General features: G+C 41.1%; 1 protein-coding gene across 1 annotated transcript; it reads right to left on the minus strand.

The window, feature by feature from the left end:
- Positions 1 to 1,781: 1,781 nt before the first annotated feature.
- On the minus strand, positions 1,782 to 25,573 carry kcnj5 (potassium inwardly rectifying channel subfamily J member 5). Its single transcript, XM_069668444.1, has 4 exons — positions 25,415 to 25,573; positions 15,989 to 16,071; positions 12,929 to 13,802; positions 1,782 to 4,087 (listed from the first exon to the last, which is right to left on the minus strand). Exons 2-4 carry the CDS (start codon positions 16,049 to 16,051, stop codon positions 3,702 to 3,704), a joined length of 1,323 nt encoding a protein of 440 aa, XP_069524545.1. The 5' UTR covers positions 16,052 to 16,071; positions 25,415 to 25,573; the 3' UTR covers positions 1,782 to 3,701.
- Positions 25,574 to 26,126: the final 553 nt, after the last annotated feature.

Here is a 26,126-nt window from a genome sequence, read left to right on the forward strand (position 1 = left end):
GCATGTGCAAAAGAGGCTTCAGCCTATACGCCACTCTTTTACTTGTACACGAGCAGAGTTAAATAACATGCTTCAAAGAAAGAATAGAAACAATTGACATACATAAAGCCTCCCTTTCCAGTGGGAGCTGTGAGGGAGAGAGGACAAGGGAACCATTACAGTAGCATGTAATAGGATATTTGAATGCCTAATAAGAGAGAACTGCCGCAGAGAGACACAAAAAGAGGACAAAGGGGGTTTGTGGCTTGCCTTGTTGTCTTTGGATGTTGCTTCAGATGGCGCCCAAAAAAAAACCATTGGGCAATCCATGGAAAAAAAGTTCTGTGTAACTTTAATTGTGTCTGTGTGTGTGTGTGTGTGTGTTCCCTCTATGTGGGAGTTGTTTGACGGGGTCAGCTTGTTGGCAAGAGCAAAAAAAAAGTAGATTTTGAGGACGGAACAAAAATCTGGAAAGAGCTTACTGGTGTGTTGTACCAGTAATATTCCTCCCACTTGCCTGTTTCCCTCTTTCTTGTGCAGGATGTTTTATTCTGACTACACAGTTGTTAATGGCCTATGTGCTTCCTTCCTCGTCACAGGCATGCATTATTTAAAGAGGAAGGAAAGGGTATTAGCTAGCCATGGAAGAGAGAGAACAATTGCTAGTTATTTTGTTGGTGTGGTGCCATTCATCAGCTTTAGCAGTTTAATTTCTCTTTATTCTTTCCCTTTCATAATTTCCACATTGTCAAAAGGGCATATCTAAGTTGGCAAAAGCTTTAAAAGATAATTCAATGTTCTGTTGTGCGTTTGTGGGTGTTATTGTGTTTACTTGTGCTTGGCATAAGGTAGTGATGACTGTCTCTTCTCTCTCTCTCTCTCTTACACACACAACCACACACACCCATGCTCACCCACATGCACCTGCCTTGTACCTATTTCAAAGCACCATTCAATAGATGCATTATATTCATCATCGTACATTATTCAGATTTGAATCAGGGACTGTCAGCTTGCTGCCGATCCGGCTTCCAAATTTAATAGCTTGGACAAGAATAGCCTTGACAGCACATTGCTGTGATTCAGTGATTCTCTGACACGCGGGCCACAAAATGTAACATCAGGTTTCATTTTATGACTGGTTGTGCTCTGTAGACGCTGGACAAATGTGATTACCCCTGTGACTTTTGCAGTGTTTTCTCTGTGGCTTAATAGCTGTGGGGGCCTTAATCAGTCTGCCAGCTGTTTTCTGTGATTGTGTCTTCCCGTGTGTGTGTGTGCAGGGGTCTGTGTAATTGCAGTTTCCTTACACACAAAGCTGACTCAGGGATGCTGCTCAAGCCCCGATGACTCCTGCATCCACAATCACGTGAAACCATGAGAAACCTCTGGTTATTGATCTCTATAGGTTTGGACAACTACTGTTTGACTACAGTTTAGCTCAGGAAGGGTATGGGCTACAGAGATGTAGCCAGACTTTGCCGCTGTACAGTTTTAATCAGTTATTTAGACATGGATAGTTCCTGATGTTATCTTTAACGTTTGTTCCCCCAGCATGCATGAAGCAGTTTTTGCCTCCAGCTCCAGTGCGAGACAAGATTGCCGTGTGCTGATAATTAACGGTTGCTGAAGTTTCCTTTTAATGATTCGATACACAACTAATCCTCTTTTCAGATAGCTTTTTTACAACTTTTTCACAGAAAGCCAAATGTTAAATCATAAAGGATATACTTTCTCTTGATTAAATAATGTGCAAAATACACACACAAACACTCACACCAACATTGTCTAACAAGAACGTGTTGTTCTTTCGGCCATATTATGTTTATTCCCATGAGAACACACAGAAAACAGATGACATTCCTGCAATGAAAGATGATCTCTCTCTAATGACAAACATATTGTTTAGCAAATGGAATACATAGTAAGATGCTAAAAAGTCACAGTGAAAATAAACACATTGATTGGAGACAAGCATCTGTAAAAAAAAACCCAAAAAAAAACAAGAAGAAAGAAAGAAAGAAATATGGGAGTTGGAGATTTTAAAGTATCAGGTATCATTTTTTTTCAACAAAAGATAATTGAATATTAATACATGATCTGATAATATATTGTATAAATCTCATAATTTGCATGCCTAGAAAATACCCTGTATTTCTTACTGTAATAAACCTACCCAGCAATGAGACGCATAGGGGTGGATTCATGCATACAAGCTCTGACATGTGTCCTTTCAAAGAAAACATTAGTAAAAATACTGTAGGCTTTGTCCATCCCGGGACAAGTGTCGGCCTCTAGAGGAGAAGGAACAAGGCCCATAAACGATTTTTCAGGAAAAGACACAGGGTCGATTCGTGGATCAGGGTCAAAGTGCATATTGAGCCAAGTGAGTGTGGACAATTCAAATTATAAGGTGACGCTCAGAGGAAATAATTACAAAGTAGGCAAACATTGCAGTAGATGGAGTGGACAAGTATGAAATAAAAACATGAAAATCTGCTCCTATCATCAGTAGACACAACTTTTAGTGGCTGAAAAATGTCAAGGTTGAATGCCTTTAAAATATTTAATACAATAAGAAAACAAACATAAAAGGATATCTATTTCATTTTGCATGTGGAGCATCTGAAATATTCATGTGCGTGGTATATAAAAATCAAGGACATTTCAAAGAGCAGTTAAGCATAAATATTTCATATAAATATTTGAATCTACATTTGAATGTCACTTTTAACTAGGACTGACATGCATCAGTCGGTAGCGGTGGCTGGGGTGGGTGGTTAGGTCAGTGTGTGACACCTCTTGGGAGATTGTGCTTTACGTACCAAGAACAGGGCTTGGAATTAATGTTTTAGTTGCTGCAGATGGAAGGGTTCGGTCTTTAGCTGACCGAGAAAGATTTTAAAATAGCATATACAGCTTCAAACAACGTTTGAGTAGTTCTAATCGTTAATTTCAAACCCTGAAAATGAGTATAAAATGAGGTACTAACTGGTTTCTTTTGGGTCAAGGCTCCGAGTATTTTGGGGGGAGACAACCAGACACAAACGATGAGAACATTATAAGGAAGGTGTGAACAAAGAAAACAAAGTTGGTTGTCAGTACATTTAGCCTTTTACAGAACAGTTTCCTACATCTATTAAGGTTAATTGCGTTTCTGACACAGAATTATAACACTGACAGAGAAAGTAAATAATTAACCCCCCACCCCCCACGTTAAAAAAGAATTAAAACATGGTTCCTTTACTAGCAGAAGCTGCTGTCAGACACATAAGCTAAGTTATGAGACCAATCAAATGAAGGTGAATCAACACAATCTAAAATGAGAGTATTGGAGTATCCATAATAAGCCAATGGTACTCTGTCATGGCTACCAGTTTCAACTCAAATTTACATTATACAACTCGAGCTGTTATAGCAGTAAGTGGTCATTGCGATTATAAAAAGACAATCTGAACCACCAACCTTTAAGTGTAGATATAGATATTGTACTTGTGTGTTTGTATACGTGTACTTACGTGTCTACAAAACCAATCTATACTATAGATTGACACTCTAGTAGAGGAGTATTGCATGAGTCGGGGGCTGGAGACGGGTGTCTTGTATCTCCAGGCATTGCAATGGAACAAGCTGGCCATTGGCTAAATGAAGCATTATATTGTCCTGTCCTCTTGTCAATTCTCTCCTGGGTTTTTTTTTAGCTGATGCAGCCGTCAGTTACATCAGTCAGGCAGTCCATCAACAAGGGGCGGATCCTCCAAAGCAGCAGCTGAACCATTGGTCTCTCCTCTGTCACCCCCTGAATCTCTCTCGTCCTTGTCCTCATCCGGACTGAGTGGGTCCGGTTGGGACAGGCCGTCTAGGGGGTCAAAAGTATGCAATTTGGGCTCAGGGCTGAGGAGCGAAAGCTGAGGCAATAGTGGCCCCTCCCGGAGCTTTGCAGCTAGCTCCTTGGCGCTGCAGGTAGGGGTGTTGGTCTCGTAGATATCGTGGAAGTTGTTGTAGTCAACCTCATAGAAGCCTTTCTCCAGGGAGAGAACCGGTGTGAAGCGGTAACCCCAAAGCACCTCTGTATCCAGGTAGGAACTCCGAGCCTGACACGTCATCCCTGTCACAGGTATGGATAGGCGTAGGTCCACATTCACACACACACACACACACAGACACACAAACATGTGCAAAACATCAATATGTAGCGCACGCACACAAACATGCACAGATGAAAAGAGGTGTAAGGAAAAAAAGACAGCATTAGTCAATTATTCATGCTTCTACAGGAACTGCTTACAGAAAGGGCCAAGACCAGCACTGTGTTTCCTCTAAAGCTACACCATGTATGTGAAAGAAACAAGACTGATCTAAACTAGGTTGTCTTTTTTACACTACTGATTAGTCAAAAACATGTCAATATTTATTTTTTATGGTGTGTTCTTGCCAATAAGCAAGTCAGAAAACAAGCACATTTGGCATCCCAGTCTAACAACTACACTCGCCTCAGAAATGGAAAGAGAGAGAGAGGCTTTGACATTGGTAGTGTGAGATATGATTTTCTGACACATTGCACAGGTCTATTTTCAGAAATGTTCTGAATGACAGCAGAAATATCCAAGGTGTAACTAATAACATCAATGACAGTTCTGCTCCTTTTAGAGCCACAGGAAGCATTTTTAGCAAAGCAGCATGCACAAAACAAAAGCCCTGAAATGAATTTGTCCCAACATGTCTTCCGACCCAAACAACCACACAGGTTGTCCGTTCCTAGGCTCTACACCCACAGGAGCATTTGTAAAGCAACTGTAGCGATGACAGGGAACACGCCCTCACATTCGTACCTAACCAAGTTTAGGCAAGATAAAAAAATATATAGTGGCTTGGCTTACATTATTGTTCTAGTTTGGATGACATGATTCCAGAAGAAGGCTTGACCAATCCATTGCCCCCGACCCCCCTCCTCATATGGACTTCATCTTTCTTTTCTTTCTTCATACCTCAACTGATTTCTGTCTGTCCTCAGATAAAAGCTGTGACAGCCATTACTAAGCAGTTGCAAAGATGACTAATACAGTTGTTCTTTTTGGTGCAGCCAACACAGTTTAAAATACTGTTATTATCAGGTTTGGGGAGTAAAGGAATACAAGTAACGGCATTACGTAATTAGGATACAAAAAAAAAGGCAACTGTATTCTTTTACAGTTACATTTAAAAAAGGGGTAATTAGATTACAGTTACATTTTTTAAAAACGGGGATTACTGGCAGGATTACAATTTTAAAATACATTTTGAAATGAAGACATGATACCAAAGCTATCAATTGGCGTCTCATTTCTAAATGCCCAGTCTGACCGTCTCTGATAATACCACGCACCTGCGCACATGTCACAACACTTCGCGACACATAACAACACCGCTCCTTAAAGTTGCCAGGAGCAACACAGTCATTGGAGCAACATTGCAGGACAGTGCAGTTATGCCTCCCGGCTTTGAAATGCTGTCATTATCCAAGGACTTGACATTAAAGAAACATTTAAAGGTAAGACCAACTGCTAGCCTTAGCTGCACGGAACCTGTCGTCTTCTTCTTCTACTCCTGAAAAATTGTTTGTGTCTCTGGTGTTGGTTGCAGACTGGAATATGTTTATAGCAGTTTACTTGAAGTTTGCGTGTGAATTGCATACTTAACAAAGTACATTTAAATGTGCACAATTACCGCTATTAATTTAAATGGGCAGTCGTGCATAACTGTACTATTAACATGTCTTTTCTCTTGCAGATTTAGTATTGAAGTAATCCAAAGTAACTGAAAGTAATCAGTCACGTTACTTTAATATATTGATAACTGTAAAGGGTTACTTTAAAAATGTAATCCTCCAAACCCTGGTTATTATTGCATCTATGTTTTGGTAACAAGATGCTATCATTAGTGGTTAGCATGCTAGCCACTGTATTTTCGCTTGTGGATTCAACAGTAGTATAAATAACATGTGAAGTAACTTATAAAACATAATACATTTAATACACTTCAAAAAACTTGATGCCCCTTAATGCTAAGGCAAATGCCTGCGTGAATTTTGTCAAAAGAAGAAGAAAGGTGGTGAAGAAATAGAGACTTTCTTAAACATACTATGAGGAGTTTTAAACTGGTGAAACTGTCTCAAAGTAATACTGATGCTTTTATATGACAAACAAAAGCAAACCACACCATAACAGAAAATAATTTCTATGTAGTTATTGTTAATGATTTTTACGCTATCATCAGGTTGGATCCTGACGATGCAATTTGTAGACCGTAAGAGCCTTTGTTAACATTTTCCCTGAGCAGAGTTTCCCAGTGAGTAGTGTGTTAGCCGGTTAAAAGGAGGCAGGAGTAGTTTTTACTTTAGGGAATACTGAGCACATACTCACAGGGTAGGATCAGCCAAGATTTAACAAGCAGTGAATAACAAAAAAAGATATTGATAGAGCACCGTCAAAAATGCACGTCAGCCTTGATCAGTCTTTTACAGATGGAGAGAATTTTGAAAGGATTAAATAGTGATTCTGAATTTGCTCTTTTCCCTCCTGGACAGGTATGTAAAACATCTGTTTTATCTATGATCCATGGAGATTAGAGTGGACGATGCTGCAATACAAATGGCTTTTATCATACCATTTACACTGGCCTTGCTACCGAGCTGTATCTAGCTGTGTGATCAACAAAATGACTATTAGCAGGTAAAACTAACCCGTCGTAGACTAAACTAAGTGTATGAATGTTACTGGAAAAGGTTTCCCGTCATATATCTAAACAGAAGTCGCATCTACATATCTATTAATACCCAGATCAAGATCTTGATGATACCTGGCGTACTGCTTTTATCAGTGGAGGCCGTCACAATCAACACATTTTCATTTCTTGCTCACTGCCTTCTCTTTTCTCAGGACTATCACCAGGTCACATCGGTGTATTGTTTTTGGCTAAGAAGACTTTTGACTTAAAATGGCCACAAGCTAACCAAGGACACTTCTTTTCTCAAGAGAGGTCCTTACATAATGATCTGTTTCTAAACGCATTATATCACCAATAACATCAAGCAGGAGCTTTAAAATAGATGCAGATGCCAAATTGATATGGTGTCACGGTGAAAGGAGGGGCATTTGTACCTTTTCATCAGCTTTCCCTCTGGATATGACTGGCCTAGTTTCCATATTTAACTTGTGAAATGTTTGTTATTTTTGTGACTTGATCATCAAAGTCAGTATAGCGTCTTTCAGACCTCATCAGCAGGATTTTCTTTAGTGTCTATCAGGATGTTGGCATATTGTTTGATGCAGTTTTGCCAATATTTTGCAGTCCAAATACAAATACAGTTTGTGTTATGACAATCTCTATTGGCATTTTATAGATGCTGCACCCACGCCATTGACTTCATACTTCTCGATGCTGTAAGAGCTAGATAACTGAGACTATTCTTCACAGACACTGTTACACTATTTTGCTGATGCATTTGTACATTCTTGATTTTTTTGATTAGGAGGATCCAATTTGATAGCAGTTATTCCCCCTCTCCCCATCTGCCAAACATTCAGTTTTTGCAGACTTTTGTTTGGGGATTTTACACACTAGCTGAAGATATACTCCCCATTTCTTGGCATCAAAGGTAGAAAATATTGTGTGGTAATCTGTCCCTCTTTCCTGTGGTGATAAGGGCTTGGCTCCAAAACAGCCTTTTTCTATTGCATCTTTTTTACGTTTCACACATTTGGTTGGAAGAAGTCTGCAGTAGGATGCTGTGTGCGTAGGAGACGCTTGCGCTCTCATGTGGTCACGTGCTTCATACTTGACAGTTGGCAGCAGCCATTGCAAAAATACAGGATATTAAATTCAGCCTTGTGGAATTTTGGGTTCAGTTTTCTGAAAACAAACAGATTTTCGTTGGCTGACACTCAGGTTATGTATTTACAAATCTTAACACCAGTTCATAAATACACCACAATATGCACCTGCCATGCACAGAACATTTTTTCCTGCTTTTCATTTAATTTTTACGTTTTTTGAAATTTGGAAATACAACTCAACTCATAATTCCATTTGATTGTTATTTCATTTAGGGATGCACAATATTAGATTTTTTACCGATATCCGATATGCCGATATTTTCCAACCCTTTTTGCTGATAGCCGATTTCGATACTGATATATTAGGCACGTTTTTTTTCCACCTAACTGCAGAAAACGTCAAGTGTCATGTTTAGTGGAATTGATATCATGCCTACTCTTATTATAGTGGCCCACTCCCAGATGCAGAAATAACATAATATAGTGCTTTTTAAAATGTACATATTCACTCTGCAGAAAAGAAAAGTACTTAAACTAAAAAGGTTATGTACAAAATTCCATATTTATTTGTATGTAACATTTTCTCAAATAATACTGTAATATTCGTCAAGCTTTTTAGGGAATCATTGAGCATTTAGGCATAATTAGAGCGTTGTTTTATCGGCGAAAATGCCGATGCGGATAACGTGCTGATAATATCGTGCATCCCTAATTGTAATTGCTGACATCTATTTTATTGAAGTTCACAACTGTGGATCCCTTCCAGACCAACAACAAAGCAACAAAGACAAACGAGGCTGAAACAAGGCTGCTTGAAAGAGATGATGTGAATTTGGTAGCTTCTACATTACAAAAGCTGTAGCTGAGGATTTTGACTGCATGTAAACGCACAAACAGCTTAGCGTCACCTAAAAGGTAGAGCAGCATGAATGCTTTTCAATGCAAATGCAATAAACAGGATAAAGCTTACAAAACATAATCTGTGAACATAAAACATGCACGAGTGAAGAAGGAAGTGAGGGAAACAATGAAGTCACCACTCTTACCGCTAGACCTTTCTCACTACTGACAGCTTGACTTCTTTAATAACGGCTGCTTTCCATTAAGGTGTGTTTCAAGGACATGGCATCGTGCATGCTGGCTTACCGGCAAACAAAATGGAAGGGCTATAAATTATTAGTTTAGTAATTATTAGTAACATCTTTACTTTACAACTGTTGATACATCTGAATGTCATAGCAGGTTTAACTGCTGCAGTCACATGCTGCTGCTGTCATTGCCACTTCTCAGGACAGTTTTGGTTGTTACTCCCAAGTCTCTGATGTGCAAACTCGATATATCCTTACAGGCAGTTTCTGTGTCAGAGCCTATACGTCAAATCATATATCATCTCTGTTTTATTTTTCATTCATGAAATATAACGTTCAAACCAGGTTAGCCGGCTGAGTTGATGACTGATCTGCCAGGTTAGTCGACCAGGACACTGTGTTGCTACTATCATGACGTCATGTACCGTTTTGCATTAGAACACAAAAAAACCAATAACTAAAAATTAAAGACTAAAAAAAAAAAGGCAGTACTTTTAGAGAATATAACACGACCTTAATTGAAAAGAAAAGAACAAATGTGTTTTGTAGTTTGACAAGGTCATGTCCATGTGTTTCCTTCTTATTAGTCATAGTTTACTCTTGTTTTATGTGGTGACTTTTTGTTTCCCCCTCAAGTCTTTCTTTACATGCTCTGATGTGTTGTACTGACTCAGCTAAGTATTGGCACGTAGGCCGCACAGCAGCAACTCAAACTTGACTCATTTATGTAACTGAATCCAAAATGTTGATGGTTTATGATTTTTATTCTGTTTATTTTTTTGTGAATGACTATTTTGCTGGCTTAAATGTCGAAACACTATTCAGACATAATAAACACTCATTTCCTGGAGGTGTTAACATTTCAGAGGCTATTATTGCCTCTAGATGGCCCACATGAAAATATCTACGTTTCCAGTTCCAGAGCACTGCTGCTTCTTTCTTTGCTAATAGGTCAAGGATCGTACCTTGGAATCGTAGTGCTATATCTGTATTGGCCAGGACTCATTTTCCATTGTTATATTTCATGTGTGTCAGATGTCTGAAACTTAATTGATCCTTAATATTTGATATCAATCTTATCTCTCACTTATATATAGTAAAGCTGTGCCACTTCTTTCTTCCGACAAACCACTGCCACTGTTCTTGGATTTTCATATAAAGTCTTAAACAAAACAAATCTGCAGAGAGTCTGGTTTACACAGCAACAATATTGCTGCAAGATCTTTCTTTATGAGAAACAGCATGAAGCAGAACTTATTCTCGTTATAAATTATTTTAAAGGAAACAAACGACCTTAAACCTGCTGTCCTCAGAGACACTTCAATAATGAAAACAATGTATGTGTTGGCAACACTGACGAACGTGACTGAGCCTTTGTCACACAGAAACCACAAACGATACAAAATAACGGCACCATAATCAAAAGCTTTGTAAAAGCCAGATAGCTATTCGGAAGCTAAGAGCTAAATAAAACAATAATTTAATTTTGGTGGCTTTTTATTTGAAAGTAAGATAAGCTAAGAAAAATAGAAAGTACGTACGTAAGTAATAGAAAAAAAGTACAGTCAGGGTCCAGTAACATCCTGAGTCTTATGATCCCTCATTTATAGACAGCTCAAGAACTCAACTATGATAACAGTAGCTGTTTAGCCGACCACAAATGATTTTGTATGTATAGATAAATTGTGGTGTTCCATGATTTGCAATTCTTATATTTTACTTTATTTCTACTGTGAAATTTTAATACAGGCTTCATATAAAAGTACGTAGAAGTGAGGATCGTCAGATTTGAGGCAGTAAGTTCAAAGATTATACATTCAGACGTATATTAACTCTGTGTTGCGTAGATCATGTCTACTTTTTTGCTTTTATCCCAAATTATGTGTGTGAAAAACGATGTTGATTTCAAGAGCCTGACAACTCACAATTATGTTTCAAGGCACAATCTACAAGTCAGCGGAGAAAAGTTGACACTTAAGGCCCTTTCCCACTGGTCAAAAAACCTGCTAACACCCGGCTTATTTGCTTAATGGTAAAGGTTGCAATCGGCATTCAGACCTGGGTCAAATGACTCTGCAGTAGATCCAGGGAATTATCGCCCTGGCTCTGATCGGCAATGATGGGAACACAAAACCTGGGTCGACACGCTAATCTACGTGATGCTGCTGCCCGTCTCCGTCCAAGCAGCGCTCTAACATCGTCCTAAATTTGTCGGCGCTGAGTTTGATAAATAGACTGAATGAGTAACAGATACAATAAAGACCTAACCACTGTAACATCTTCACTGGCCTCCATGCTGCTTACCAAAGAGAATAATGTAAGTTCTTTGTGCGTACTATTGTTTAATAACCCTGTTTCTGGCGCGTTTGTGACATCAGACGATGACACAGCAGGAAAGAGACAGGAGAATACTCCACTGGTGATGGGAAAAGAGACATTTATTAGCGGGTCTTCTCGGGTCTGACCTGTGTTAACGCGCTATTTTGGTGGGAAAGGGGTATTACATACTATGTTGCGGAAAATTTGATCATGAAATTTTAAGTGAGGGTGCTAATTCAGCTCTTACTTTGAATGCTGGTCGGCTAAAAAACATTTAAAACAAGAAACAGTTTTTATCCATCAAAAATTTCTATTTGAAGTCAAATGTGTTACACAAAAACTATTTAAAAAAGCTGAACACTTAACAATGCGCCTGCTTCAAAAGTCTCTTTAAGGTCAACGGGGACAGGAATAGAGGGGAGGGCTACTGGACGGTCAGATTGGTCTGTTGCCTAGCGGTCAAGGACAGTGACGACATAACCCCTGTATGATGCCGGGGTCTTTGCTGTTGAACCGAAAGGTGATTTAATGCCTGAGTCAAGTATCCAGCAGCGCGAGCAGGAAGCATGATGACTACTGGTGCTTTGGAGGGAAAAAAAAAAAAACTACAATGAAATAGAGCAGAAATTTTCAGATGCATGAAAAGCTTTGCCTGATCGCATTAGGGAGCTCCAGTTAAAAAGAGAATTGTGTGCACAAGATTCAACGCTCAATCAGTGTGTCATTTACCAATGCAAATAAAATAATTAGCGACATGTATTATGCATTGTATTTTAAATGAGTGGATTATAATAAGTGTTAAAACAAAGGCCAATAAACAATGCTGCTTAGGCATACAATCTAAACCTGATTTAGCCAATACCTCTGACAAAACATGCTGGGACATCACCTTGAATATCACATGGACATCATAATCTAACCCTTTTGTTTTGTTGCTGAAGCTTCATTGTCCTCTTGCAGCCTTGACAGTCTCCTGCTACAAAACAGACGCTTCGTGGAACTTTACAGAAACACCTGATCACGTCTGCCCCATAAATGTAACCAGCCTGGAGCACTTTTCAGGGCCGCTTGGCCTTTACCCAAAACACAGACCAGCAGTGAGGGTAGCTACACTTCGTTCATTTTGAAATAAACAATATCAAAGACATAACCTTGAAGTAGCAACCGTGGAGATGTGGGCTATTTGCTTGACTGTGGTGGCATCATCCACTTTAAATTGTCTGCCTCAGTTAAAGAAAAAATACTTATTTGAAATATGCAGAAATGATGAAGACAGAATGACAGTTGTAGGACGAATGAAAGAAACAGCTTCTACCTTCCTCCAAACATTTGTCAGCTTCCATGAAACAATAAAATCCTCATTAAAACCTGTACTACCTTGGAACTGAAATGCATTAATAATATGTATGTCTCACTTAGGGAGTTGATTGTCTGTTAATGTAAGTCTCTTTCTTTCCATCCATTACAATATCATCTTTTGCAATCTGCAGCACTTACAGGTACTCATTCCTGCCTCTCCTCTTTAAGCAATATATCTCTCCATGTCAGCCTCCTCTCCCTTTCCATCCATTTATACATCTTCCCATCCCTCCCACTCAGCTCACTTCCTGCATCAAACATTTCATCAATGCCTGTCTGTCTTCATCTGTCTACCGATCATCCATCTGACCTGCCATTCCACCTTTCTCCCTCTCACTACTCTTTCCCTTGATCTCCCCCAGTTCATACCTGTGGCCTCCACCATGCCTTCGAGGATCACCACAATCTCGAACTCCTCCTTCTCCATTTGCGCCAATGTCATCTCCCAGAAGGGGCTCTTCTCATTGATCTCGTGAGAGATGATAAGCGGTGACACCAGGAACAGCCGGTCATCTCCCGTGTCAAAGCCGATGTTTATGTCAGTCTGGTTGAGTGGAATGAACTCCCCCTCCTTGGTTTGCTGCGAGCGGATCAGCTTAGCTCTGATCGATGCCTCCACGATGTGAGAGTTCCTCAGGTCTCCCACCCGAAACATCAGGCACATCTTGTTGTCTCGCACTGATATGACAGCTTTGTGCGAGAACATCAGGGTCTCGGCGCGGTTCTTTGGCTGTGAGATCTTGACAAACATGCAGCCCACCATCATGGCATTCACAATGGAACCCAAGATGGCCTGCACCAAAAGCAGTATGATACCTTCAGGGCATTTTTCAGTGATTACACGATAACCATACCCAATGGTGGTCTCTGTTTCAATGGAGAAGAGGAAGGCTGAGACAAAACTGTTGAGGTTCTCCACGCAGGGGGTCCAGCCCTCCTCATCGGCATGCAGAAGATCCCCACGGATGAGGGCTATCAGCCACCACAGAAAGCCAAAGAAAAGCCAGTTGACTACATAGACCAAAGTGAATATAAAGAGACTAAGACGCCATCGTAGGTCCACCAACGTAGTGAACAAGTCACTGAGGTAACGGTAGGTCTCTTGCACATTTCCATGATGTACGTTGCACTTGCCGTCCTTCTGCACGTATCGCTGGCGTGGCTTCTTCGCCGGGTCGGAAATCAAGTGGGTTCGCTCTGTTGAGATCTGAGCCTCCCGCAAGTGTTTAGGAAGCTTCTTAACCTATGTGGAAGAGGAAGATAAAGAGAGAGAGAGAAGCATAGTCAAGGCATGCAGGAGAGAGATCAGCATCAATTTAAATGTTTCTCCACATGGGTGTATTTTACAGTAGCCACACTGATTTCTTTTCATTAATATTTTCTCGAAAGCTATATCGAGTTTGTGCTGGAGGATGTAGGTGTTAACCTTTTTAATGAGATTTTCTCTCAGCCTTTTGAAAACCACACTGCTCTGTGCTGCTGGCGGGGAGGCAAATAAAATTAAGAGCCGTTATAAAGTCACTGCTCTGTGCTTCTCCACTGTGACATTGTGGGTGTCAGTGAATGCACGTTTATATACAGGGGGAAAGGCAGAGTAAGGACAAAGCAAGAGCACAAGGACGCCCAGGTCTTTGTCTATGTTGGCCCAGCTCCAGCGAGGCGATCTGTCCCCACAGCTGTGCCCTGCCTCCCTCCCTGTCCCCTGTGTTCCCTCCCCTCGCACCCTCTGGGACTTTGGCAGGCCTGGATAGGAACAGATCTCCATCTTTTCCCAATGGACCCTTATGGCATCCTTAAAAAGAGCGGCATATGCCTGGGCACACACATTGTATTATATAAAAACTGCTTTCATGCACATACAAGCAGGGTTTTAATATTGTATGTTTTAAACATTTAGGTTTATGAAAAACAAGGAATATCACAAAGCCCAGCAATGTATTCCTGCAGGGGCCGCATAGAATTTGTTCAGTTTCTTGGCCCTCTTTTCAACAGACACATGCTCAGCTATAGACAAAAAGGGACAAACATAGGAGGACAGAGTTGTCAGGCACCTTTCAGATAGACAAAGGACACATTGGCAGCACACTGACACCTTCCAATCTGAGCTGATAATCGAAATGCATTGTGTGGAGGCAAGAAAACACCTCTTGTGTCCTATGAATCTCTCTCTGCTAATCGGACACCTGTGATCCATCTCTCTCTAGAGTCGTGTGCACATCACCAGGAAATCTACGTCCCATTGTAGCTACACTGACTCCTGTGCTCTATCACAAAAACGATCACTCTCACAGTTCAGCCGGGAAAAGACATAATCTAAGGCAATACGATATCCTTGCAGTGCCTTCAATTGTAGAGCCTGGATAATAAAATCTGTCAAACAGCTCTGTTCGGTTTCCTTGAGATGTCAGGTGCTGCATCACTGCTGTCCTGTGTACATGCATATTCGGTCAGGCCTGCATGTGCAGTATTGAGTTTTCAGATATTGATTTGAGTGATCCCTGTGTAAGGAACATTTCGACAAAGAGGAATTGAAAGACAATGCGTATTGACCGGCATCGCAATTAGTGGCTAGATGACAGTGCATTCACTAAATGTCAGTGGGCTCCCTTATTACCAGCTGTGCTAAGGGATATTGGACCAAAATATATTTAGAACAAAGTCAGGCCAGCATTTCTAAAAGTAAAATTTCCCTCTGACGACATCATTGGACACAATAGTTTTTTAAATTGCTGTTAATCAGTATACAGTTTGTTAATGTAAGACTGCCAAAATAGGTCCCATAATTTGGACACTTTTGGCTGGGGCTAATTGAGTGATAAATGAAGCTGTCAAAGGACTGCCTCCCAATCTTTGGCCTTTTAGGTCAATGCGTTCTGTGGGGGTGATGGTCGATAAACAAATTCATTAGTTCTCCCTGCGTGGCAGTATAAGCGCTGGGTGTTTTCTCGCATTGAGCTTTTGTGGACACGCTTGGGTAGTTCTAATCAGCTGGGGAATCAGGACAGATAACCTAGGCAACCCAAGCATCCAGGGAGTGAGTGGGTAGTCTTGTCCCTATCTCACCTGCCAAGTAAACTAAACTACCTATTAATCTTAGATAGAGGTACACATTTGGTTATACGTTGTGGGGCTTGATCCATAATCTTTACTGCTTATATAAAGCATGTATTCGGCTTATATGAAGTATTTCTGGTAGTCTTATATTATTATTTCATTCCCAGCCCTCTTGAAAGCCATCAGTCTGGTTTCCTCTCTCCCTTCTGATCATTCTCATCCCTCAAAGCCTTCAGCTCTTTTTCTCCCTCTCTGATGTCTCAATCAACCTCTACACCATGCCACCTGTCTCTTTTATTAACCCTTTCATGTCTGCGACTTTCTTCCAGTTGTGAAAAGATCAGTACCATGTTTGGTCGGATTTGGTTAGCTTACCTGTGCAGGTGTGACTCCTATCTCCATGTTGTGGTCCATGAGGACTCGAGAGTCTCCTGCCATCCTCAGCTGAAGCTCAACACCTGTGAAATATAAGGAGAATACAATGGTCTGTTAAATCCAGGAGTTAAAACATACACATTTTTCAAATATTGGTATTTGCAGTAACACAATTAGACTCAATTAATTGCTCACCAACATAAACTTAACCAATACAACAGAGAAAAAAGGTCAAAGCTACAGCGCTCTCATAGCAGCCATACAAGCTTTATCCATTAGGCCTTTCAAACTTTTGACCCCCAGACATGTAAATTACACATGCTCTTTGAGAGGTGCTTACATGATGTCTATACTAACAATGTTGTGTTGATGTTTAGTGCAACCCCTTGAGGCACATTATTTTCTACCTGTCATTTAAATTACTCCAATTCGTCAATATGTCAATATGTCAATATTAGCCGGTTGGTATAATTAGAACCCACAGAAACCCATGAGGGCAGTTTGCTTTAAAAGGTCAGGAGATGTTTGCATTTGTTTCAGTTGTAATATTTTTTAATACTATTAATCTCTGTGATTTATTTATCTGATTGATGCTTTATATAAAGATGAAAGCTGCTGTTACTGCATCTTACTTGTAATTTCAAAGAATAGAATTGCAGTGTTAAATTGCTTTTGAAAAACTCTAAAGAGAATCAGTGATGATCGGTGCCGATCTCATTTTATCCTACTATAGAGACTGGTTCACTTTAAAACATGGTACTGTTTGAGATCATGCTTGGCAGAATTCTACTTTTAAAACAAATTTTTATTGGTTTTCATTGGTTTTCATAAACATCCCACAATGAAAAAAAATCACATGCTTATAAATAGTCATATGCATGACAATTCGACCTGAAGATTAATGGATGTTATGGCACAGCACTCTCACATCGATAATGTGCAGGTCAGTCAAAAGGGACCGTTGCCAACTGTCATCAATCCAACTTTCATCCTTTTTACCAGCCTCCCTCTACAGGAATCATTGTGTCGCTAATGAATGTACCACATAAATCAGACTGTCACAACTACATATTTATGAACATTGTAAGACAACCTTGTAGCCATGCTGGCAGAATGGCTCTAGGAATTACATTATTGTTAGGCTGGTCGGTCGAACCACCACTTTGGTCAAGAGTAGAATATATTGACAAGTATAAAATAAATTGCCATGAATTTTGCACAAGCATTCATGGTCCTCACATCATTATCTGTAAAAACTGTGACCCCCTGATCCTCCCTTTCATTAAGTGCCTTTTTTATGTCAACATTTCTATCTTTATCTCAGCTGTGTGTTGTGTGTCATGCTAATTAGGAAATGCCATTAAAGAACATGGCAAACATTGTACCTTCTGAGCATCAGCACTTAAGCATAGTCATTATGAGCATGTTAGTCTGCAGATGTTAGTGTAGATGTAAGTGCCACTATGCTAACATACAGCCTGGCAGAACTGTTGGCATGTAGACTCTTAGTCTTATTAACAAACATAATTACCATGTTGCAAAATGTCACTAATAAACATGTCTGTTTAATGACAATAAATGTAACTAGTTTTTCCAATAAATGCACTTGCAAAACAGTGGAAACTACAGAATGTAATCTGTTTCTATGGTAACATTTTGAAACTGAAAGTACAAGTTAGGATACACTTTTGGTCAAAACTGACTGGAATCCCTTTTTTTTGCAATGTAGTACAAAAACCTAGCACATCATTTTGCCCTCAAAATGGATTCATGACCTGTAAAGGTATTTAACAATTGCCCTATTAAATGGCCCCATATGGTTTAAACAATTTGCGACTCAAATATCCATCGTGAACCACAATATGGATAAAAGCTGGGTCTGTTGTCCCTTCTCTCAAGGTTACAGAGTAACTAGATTAAGATACAAGAAAAAAACAACCAAAACAATGTGTATGTGTATCCCCAACGTGCAGGTATATAAAATTACAATAATGCAATAAAGTAGGATGATAAAGGTGCAGTATTTTTACTTTAACAAGGATTACTTGCTAACATCACATGGGAGATGACGCAGTGTCCACAGTTTGCCTGAACAATGAGACTGGCTCAGCTGCAATGTTTTTCACAGCGTCATTTTCCCAAAGAGCAGGCTCATTATTGCCAGCTTTGCCAGTTGCTTCGTCTACGTGTGCCCACATGCAAAAACACAGACACTGACACACAACTCTCTCAGCACAGATCCGCTGATCTCACACTGCTCCTCCATCTCTCCGATCAGATCCAATGATTGCTTTCTTAATCAGCTGAGAGACAGAGAAATAAATACTTGCTGTCACAGGAAATCCAGTTGCCTCTTTTACTTTAAATGTAATCTAATATAAAACTATTATCTTTGTGGCTGTTTTTAGCTCCACTGGAGCAACTAGGTGACGTGCTGACAGTCTACACTTTGTGTGATGTGTTTTTAAAGAGTATTTCTCTGCTTGAGTTGTATGCCCAAACTGTTATTTTTAAACATCTGTTATCTTGGGTACAAAGTGACAGGAGCAAAAAGGAACACTTTCAATGTCTGCTGAATAATGTGGGATATAATAACAGCCACCGCAATGGTTGTGGAAGGGAGTGGGGGGTGTCAGTGTGTGGGTGAGGGTGGGACCTCAGATAAGGCCCTAATTTTAGCTGCAATCTTACAACACCTTTGAAGCCCCACAAGAGGCAATTAAGTTATAGAGCCCTTGGGTGTTGTTTGAAAATCAACTACTTTTAATTTACTAAAAGAACAATGGATAAACAGGGCCCTGTGTCCTACCAAGCAAAAGAACATAGATAAATGACTTTTGATGCTTGTTCCTGACCTCGACTACATGACATTTCTTTGTCATCTGTCCTTGATGTTACTCTATTTGATCGCTAACAAGTGAGGAGAGGGAATGCAAAGGCGAGCTTGGAGAAGTGAGGGGACCACGTCACAAATCAGATCCACACAGGAATGTGGTGTTGACATTGATGGTCCAAAGCAAAGGGCAGAGTGACGTGACAGGCATCTGAGCAGGGTAAAGACAGACAGACAGACGGACAGCAGAGGCGCGGGACACACACAAAGCTTCTGAAAAACCTTGCTGAATACATTAAAGGGGTTGCGAGGTCTCGCTTTCTGACTCATTTTAGGTTCACTCATGAATTAAACATGGCTCCCTGGAGATTTGTGAACTCCAGACCTGTGTGTATTTTCAGCCAGGCTGTGATTGTGTTGTCTGTACGCAGCGGCAGACTCAACAAGCCCAAATGAGAGGTGTTCGAACATAGATACCAGCTGGGGGTGTTTTATCTTGGCGCTTTAAGAGGGTAACAAGCATTTATCTTGTTACCAGGAGAGTGACAGGATGCTTTGGCTGAATTGTGTTTGTGTCCTGATAACAAGACCACTCATCTGTTGTGCCTAAAGCAAAAGGGTAATAGTAAACCAGGGAACTTGCTTCCTAAGGGATATCTACAGGACATATATTTCCTTATTTGCTGACACTGCATGTTGTAAACAATAATGGGCACAGAGCACAGCAAAATGTGGCCTTTTCCTTTCTAACCTGTGGCAAGCTCTATAATTCGCCCCCAGGGTCTGTACTGCACTGAATACCACTTGCTTCATGATTTAAATCTTTATACTTTCAGTACTTGCAGTACTGAAAGGTAGGAGTTGGCTTGCAGCTTTAGTCAAGAGTGGGGTTTTATCAATACTAATCACTCCTTTTAGAAAGCCCAATGTGACAGAATCAAAACATGAAATATAATTCTGACTTGATCAACATAATTGTAAGCTGTTTCATTCTGTGAGTTACTCCTTTATTTCCCATTATAGGGAGGTAATCAATTTGTTTTTTCTACTCTGTGGAGAAAAACTGTTTCCTCGAAATTTGCACAGACGTGCAAGTTTTGCAAAGGCTGAGGATGCTGCTGGCTGCTGTTGGGTACAACCTCGGTATCATGAAATTGTTAACTTTTTAGGAAGAAAAACTAATCAGCAGTATTTCTTATATATGTATATATTTATAACATTTATGCATTTCACTAACCCTTCCTCGCTCTGACCCCAGAGTAGTGCTTATGCTGCTGATCATGACAGGGTTACAAATGGCAGCAAGATGTTGCAAACTCAGCAGGATTCCTTAGTTTACAATACAAATTTGACTATAAGTGGGCACTCATCCATACATTTTGAGGTCATAGCTTGCAGTTTTTTGTCAGTTCATCAAATACAGTGCTGACACCAGAGAGACAAATGGGCAAAAATAAAATAGAAAAAGAGGGAGAGAAAAAGAGGAAGGGAAAAGGAAAAAGACAAATGTTGCAGCCGAGCTGAGCTTTGGGAGATTAAAACAGCAGCGACATTTACCGAATCACTGCATCAGATAGATATCTACACTGGTAGAGTTGTTTCAGCTTATCTGCTGTCTCTGTTTCTCGGCTGTGGACGCTCTAGAACTTTCTCTTTTCCCGGACTCCCTATCCTCCTTCACTCTTCCCCTTGAGTGAAAGCAAAGAGTCATAGTTACCGGGCCTGTCATGATTATGTCTCAGGCTATGATTGGCCCATAAAATAACATGGCTTCTTCCCTATCTCTGCTCACTTATGACACTTTGAGGTCGGGCGGGTCAAATGACTAAAAACATCCCCGGCTTGTTTGGCTCCAGGCCCGGCAAACACACACACAGATACACACACACACCAACTTCATACCATCTCTCCCTCCCATTTACCCATTATGCCGATAGTGAGCTGAGTGTATCCAGTTGTGTCCTTCTCATGGATGACCTTCTCTGGAGTGACACTGCTGCACGGAGACATTGGACTCACACTGGAGAAACAATTTCCCTAATGATATGTCCAACCCCCCCTGTCTTTCCCACATACTCAAACACATACACACACATATATATATATATATACACAAACATCCCTCTCTCTTGCTGTCCTTCATTCATTCTCTAACAGTACATTTTACAACACCCTTGGAAAAAAAGGGACCAACAGCTATTGTAGCTATGGTATCATGGTTGCTGCACGTTTCAGATCTGCTTTGCTCCTCCACTAACATGAACACATATCTAAAAAAAAAAATACTAATCTCACAAAAAAAAATCTCACATTGCTGCTGAGTGGAGCCTCTTCAACCATGCTGGCCTGAAGCATGAGGGACTTGACAGAAAGAGGAAGAGGGAAGAGATTTAGAATGTGTGAGGTCAGGTGGCATATCATGATCCCCAACAGCCTGTTTCTTTTTTCTTACTACGCCTTTCTGTCAGGCTGTGATCTGTGGTTTAGATCCCAGATTGTCTTTTCCTTTCTGCTGTCTTAGAAGGAAAGGATTGCTAAGCAAAGGACTGGATTGGAATGAATGAGAGGGACGTATGTGTGGAGTATAATGATCTATAGTCAGCACTAAATGGTTTCATAGTAATACAATGAGCAAAGTATGTAAATCAGATCCACCTGTACAATTCCTCTGCATCAAACTTAATGATACTACACTCCCTGCGGTTCATTAATCTCCGGCTTCACACTGTAGAGGACAGAAGAGCAGGGGAGGATGGGACGAGGGAGGATGGGAGGGGCGGGGCTGCGGAGCCAGGCAGCGCATGGCGAATGCTGGAGGAGCCAAAGGTCAAATGGTCTTGATTGGAATTCCTGACATGCTTCACTGTGTCCCCGTGCTTGTCCCTTTGAGGAGCCTCCTTTTCTATAGTCATCACATGCCAAACCAGGACAAAATGAGATTACAGCCCTACAGTTGCATATTAAAAAAATCCTCAGAGCAGCTTGTTTGGCAAAGCAGCTGAGTAATGGCCCCTTTGCTCAGTGCATTTCCTGACAAGGTGTCCTTTCGTGACGAGCTTAAACTTCTGTTGCGGACAGATGCCACTGTGTGAGTGAGTCTTAGCTGTGCAAATGTGCAGCAGGATGGTGTCGTAAAAGTGTTCAGCAATCACTTAATCTTCAGAAAAAGATATTAGAGAAGAAGCATGTTGCATAGACAAATCTGTGCTGTCACTCTACAGGCCTTATTAACTGTACAGTACGTCTGTTTGTGTTAATGAGCTGCAAATTCACAAGGATGCGCTTCTCCTGAGTGATGGATGCTCACGATTTATAGATGCTTATGTAAAAACTCCCTCCAGATGTTGTGGAGACCTAAACATTATGCCTGTATCTTAATCATACTGCAGACATCTCTAACTGAAGCATGTGCACAGAATGTCATGTCTTTGCATTACACGTGAAACTGTCTAAACTGTCTTTCCAGCAAATCCATCAGTGTGAATTTCACTGAGCTGCCATTGTGTACGCACACCATTTTCATGGGCAGTTGTTATCAATTAAAGTAGTTTTTATTTACTTACTTATTTATTTATATCTAAATTAGCTTGCATATATGAGGTACATGCAATATATGACTGCAGGAATCCTATAACACACAGTAAAAATAAACCCTCATGTGTTGAGTTATACTTGCCTGACCTGATTGCTTATCAGCTGGACACGAGACATCAACACATCTCTGCCACGGCCTGGACAAAAGAGTCCTCATGAATAGTACGAGAGATCCTCCTTTGTTAAAATAACTCCAGATAAGGACTGGTTTAGCCCCAGTGGCTAAGCCAGGAGCAGGAGACACTCTAAAATCTTCTGTTTCATTCCACATAACCTGCTGCTGACAGATAAGACCATGAGCCATGATAAAGATTCTTGAGATCCAGTTAACCTGGACATGGGATGAATGCCGGAATGCATTTTCACAGATGTTAGAATTTAATCTCTTTTTGGAAACCAGTTACTTTTGCTACATAAATTATATTCCCTCCAAACCACCTGACAGGTGTAAGCATTATAAACACGCAGCCATTTTTACTTATTTGTTGATCATTTTACTGACAGCTGCAGCATGAGTGAGCAGACTGTATTTTCTCTTTAATCCATGTAAGCATGTGTATATCCACTTTCATGTCCACTTATGTAAGTATAAGTGTGCGGGACAAAGAGAACAAAGAAATGATCTCAGAAACAGTCATCTCTTTGCCAAACATAGGGTGAAGGTGTGTTTGTGCTGCATGTAGGCTGAAGCAGCAGCTCAATGCACTGTATCAACGTTGTGTGTGACAGGGCTGTTGTAGAAATACATGCATTGTGAAGTCATCTCTGAATCACTGAGTGGGTCGCCCCATAAATCTGGTGCATAAACATCTCTGTTGACGCTTTAAAATACAGTAAATGCAGGGGCTAGAATTTGCAGTGGTTGCAAATTTATGAGGGCATAAACAGAGTGATTTGCCGTGGGGGATGACGAGATTGTGTAAGAAACTGTATGCTGCTTATCTGTTCAGAGCAAATACCAAGAGATTGGGTTGTGTACATATACAGCAAACAAAGTGCAAGGCTATGCCTTTTCCATTATGCACAAAGTTATTTTTTAAGGAGGGAAAACAAACTAGAGCTGAAGAACATATACATGACAATTAATTCAGTAGTGTGGCATAAATAAAGCATCTTCATGTGGGGCTATCAACAGCCCCAGAAAAAAATACTGTATTTTTATGCAGTGCTCTGACATGCTCACACATTTTCCAGGGCACTAAATACAAGAAAAAATCTTCACGCCTGGCTAAGCTCTTGACACAAATGCGCCTCTGCGGTATTAGAGAATTTGGATCTGCTTGAAAAACAGAGCTTTCCATACATCCCCCTAGAGACACACAGTCTTCACCAAATAAACAGATCCAATTAATTATTCACAGTGTCTTCCCTTTTGAGAGTCTCCTATGATCCTACTGAGAATTACATCTGCCCTTTGCCCTCTTTTGTCCCCTTGAGAGGGAGATCAGGACATGGATAATAACCGAGCAGGAGGGGAGCGAGGTACATAGCGCTGAGTTGCAGCTACAACGATAGCGCTGATAATAAGGTCAAAAGGCCATCCATCAAAAAGCATTACATCTTAGCATTTCGCGCCCCCCCCAACACACTTCAAATAGCCAATAAGGGTTCAACCAGCTGTGAGAAGGGTCACGTGAGATTACAGTGATAAAAGTAGCCTGAAGTGTGGCAAATGGGCAGGTTTGGTTCTAAAGCATGTATTTAGCAGTCGTTCTGTCAGAGTGGGCTTCTCTTCTTCTTTCACTCCATTGGGTTTGTGTTAAGACAGTGCCTCATGTAAAAACATGGCTACTATAAAAAGCAGGGTTGGCCTGCAGTAATTATTCCTCCAGTATGCCAGAGAACGGATATTAAATAATGATGATTGTGTCCACTGGCCGCCTTGACGCTGTCTTGACATTCCCTGATGAGACAAAACCAGGAAGGGCAGGAGCTTTGGGGAAACTGCGCTCGATTAATGTGGCTGCTAAGCCCACTGCATTGTCATCAAAGTTTTACAGCAACAACTCTCGAGATGCATGTCCAGCAGAGTGCACTGAACTGGAGCTACAGTAATGGAGAGAACAGTGGTGTACATCACACATTACAGCAAGCAGTCCTAATCCTCAGCTCAGAGAGTGTTTCAAGGGAATCAATATGAATGATTTCCTCTCAATGCTTTTGGTGTAGCCTACAATATTCATGAAAAGACTGCAAACAGCTATCACTATGTCCGCCGCTTTATCTCCTGCCTTTATTGAACGCATTAAAACGTAAAAGAACTGAAGCACGCTGCGCTGTGTGTTAGTGGTTCAAGATCCCCCTCCTCCACACACATACTGTACACACACGCACCGACACAAACACACAGATAGATGCACATTGATGCCACGGTTGCTCCTGCTGCGCTCGTAAAACTCCTGCATTGCACTAAGAGAACTACAGCACAGCACATGAGTACAAGCAGCAGGAGTGTTGACAGGCTTTTCTCTGCTTGCGTCAGAGAAATCCATTGCCTTTTTGATTACCCTGCCCCCGCCATGAGGGCAAGGAGATGCATGGTGATGATCTATGTAGCTCTGCGGTGACAGAAGGCGAAGAAGGCAAGATGTGATGATAACGGCTGCAGCTGATGGAGGAGGGTAATCCAGCCACTTTTCCCATCATCACTTTCCCTTCTGCTGTTCTCTTGCGCTTGCATTGTCTCACATCTTCTCTTGCAATCTTCCTCACGACCCTGTTTCTGGCTATCTGACTCTTATAGTTTTTGATCTTTCCTCAAGTAATGCACACTTTTTATTTGGCGAGCCACCCCAGATGGGATTTGTGGCTGTGCAATGGAACACATAATGCAATCACAGCATGCGATGCCATCCACAGACAAATCGAGAGGAGGCAGCTCGTACGTGGAGCCTCGGTCGTACCATGCATCAGCGGCTTTAAAACCCTCTTCCTCTTTTGCCTTGCTCTCTCTGTCTCTTTCTCTGCTTTTTTCTCCATCAGCAGTGCACAACGCTTACCTTCAGGTCTCTGCAGGAGTAGCTGGCAGGCTCCCTTCCAGGCATTTCACAGCTGCTCTTCTCCCCAGGACTGCGCACTCCTTTCCTGGCTTTGTTAAATCAACAACAGCCCTCCTGCCTCTCTCCTGCCACCCAGCTCCTTCTGCTCTTCACCGCTCTCTATCTACTCCTGTGTGAGAGGGGGGTCTGTCCGTGCATGCGTGTGCATGTGCGTGTGTGTGTGTGTGTGTGTGTCTCAGGGAAAAAGAGAGAGGAGGAGGGAGAGAGAGAGGCACAATCAGAGTGGGTGAGAGAAGAGATGGAGAGGATGTAAATATGTGTGTGCTCTCTCTTGAACGCTCCTCTCTTCTCACTTCCACACAGAGATTGGACCTATTGTCTCTCAGGATTTGTCCTTTATAAGAGTGTGTGTTTATGCCAATTTGCCCAGAGCAGCATCAACATGTGTATGTGTGTGTGTGTATTTGTGTGTGTATACATTCGCCACATGGCTCCCGTCTCGCTGCTGCAAAGGCAAAGAGAAATATGTGTAAAAAAAAAAAAGTCAAGTGCGGTGGAAAAGAGAGATGAGTTTTGTGCATGTGTGCTGGGGGTGCAGACAGGGAGAGAGCGATGGTGAAGAGGAGTGTGGTATAATCAATTGCTCTAAAACTGCAGTTGAGAAAAAAAGCCCTGAGGGTTTTAAGAGAGATATAAAGTGGAGGCAGAAAAG

Source organism: Semicossyphus pulcher, unplaced genomic scaffold, assembly GCF_022749685.1.
Source record: "Semicossyphus pulcher isolate SPU_LCO1_2020_fin unplaced genomic scaffold, fSemPul1.0.p SCAF_19, whole genome shotgun sequence".
In the NCBI taxonomy this organism is placed as follows: domain Eukaryota; kingdom Metazoa; phylum Chordata; class Actinopteri; order Labriformes; family Labridae; genus Semicossyphus; species Semicossyphus pulcher.

Bases quoted from the DNA above. Each gene is read 5' to 3' on its own strand.
- kcnj5 (XM_069668444.1), bottom strand. From the start codon at position 16,051: ATGGCAGGAGACTCTCGAGTCCTCATGGACCACAACATGGAGATAGGA. The intron at 13,803-15,988 runs GTAAGCTAACCA...TCTTCCACATAG, and splicing joins TAGGAGTCACACCTGCACAG to GTTAAGAAGCTTCCTAAACA. The intron at 4,088-12,928 runs GTATGAACTGGG...TACCTGTGACAG, and splicing joins AGGCATGGTGGAGGCCACAG to GGATGACGTGTCAGGCTCGG.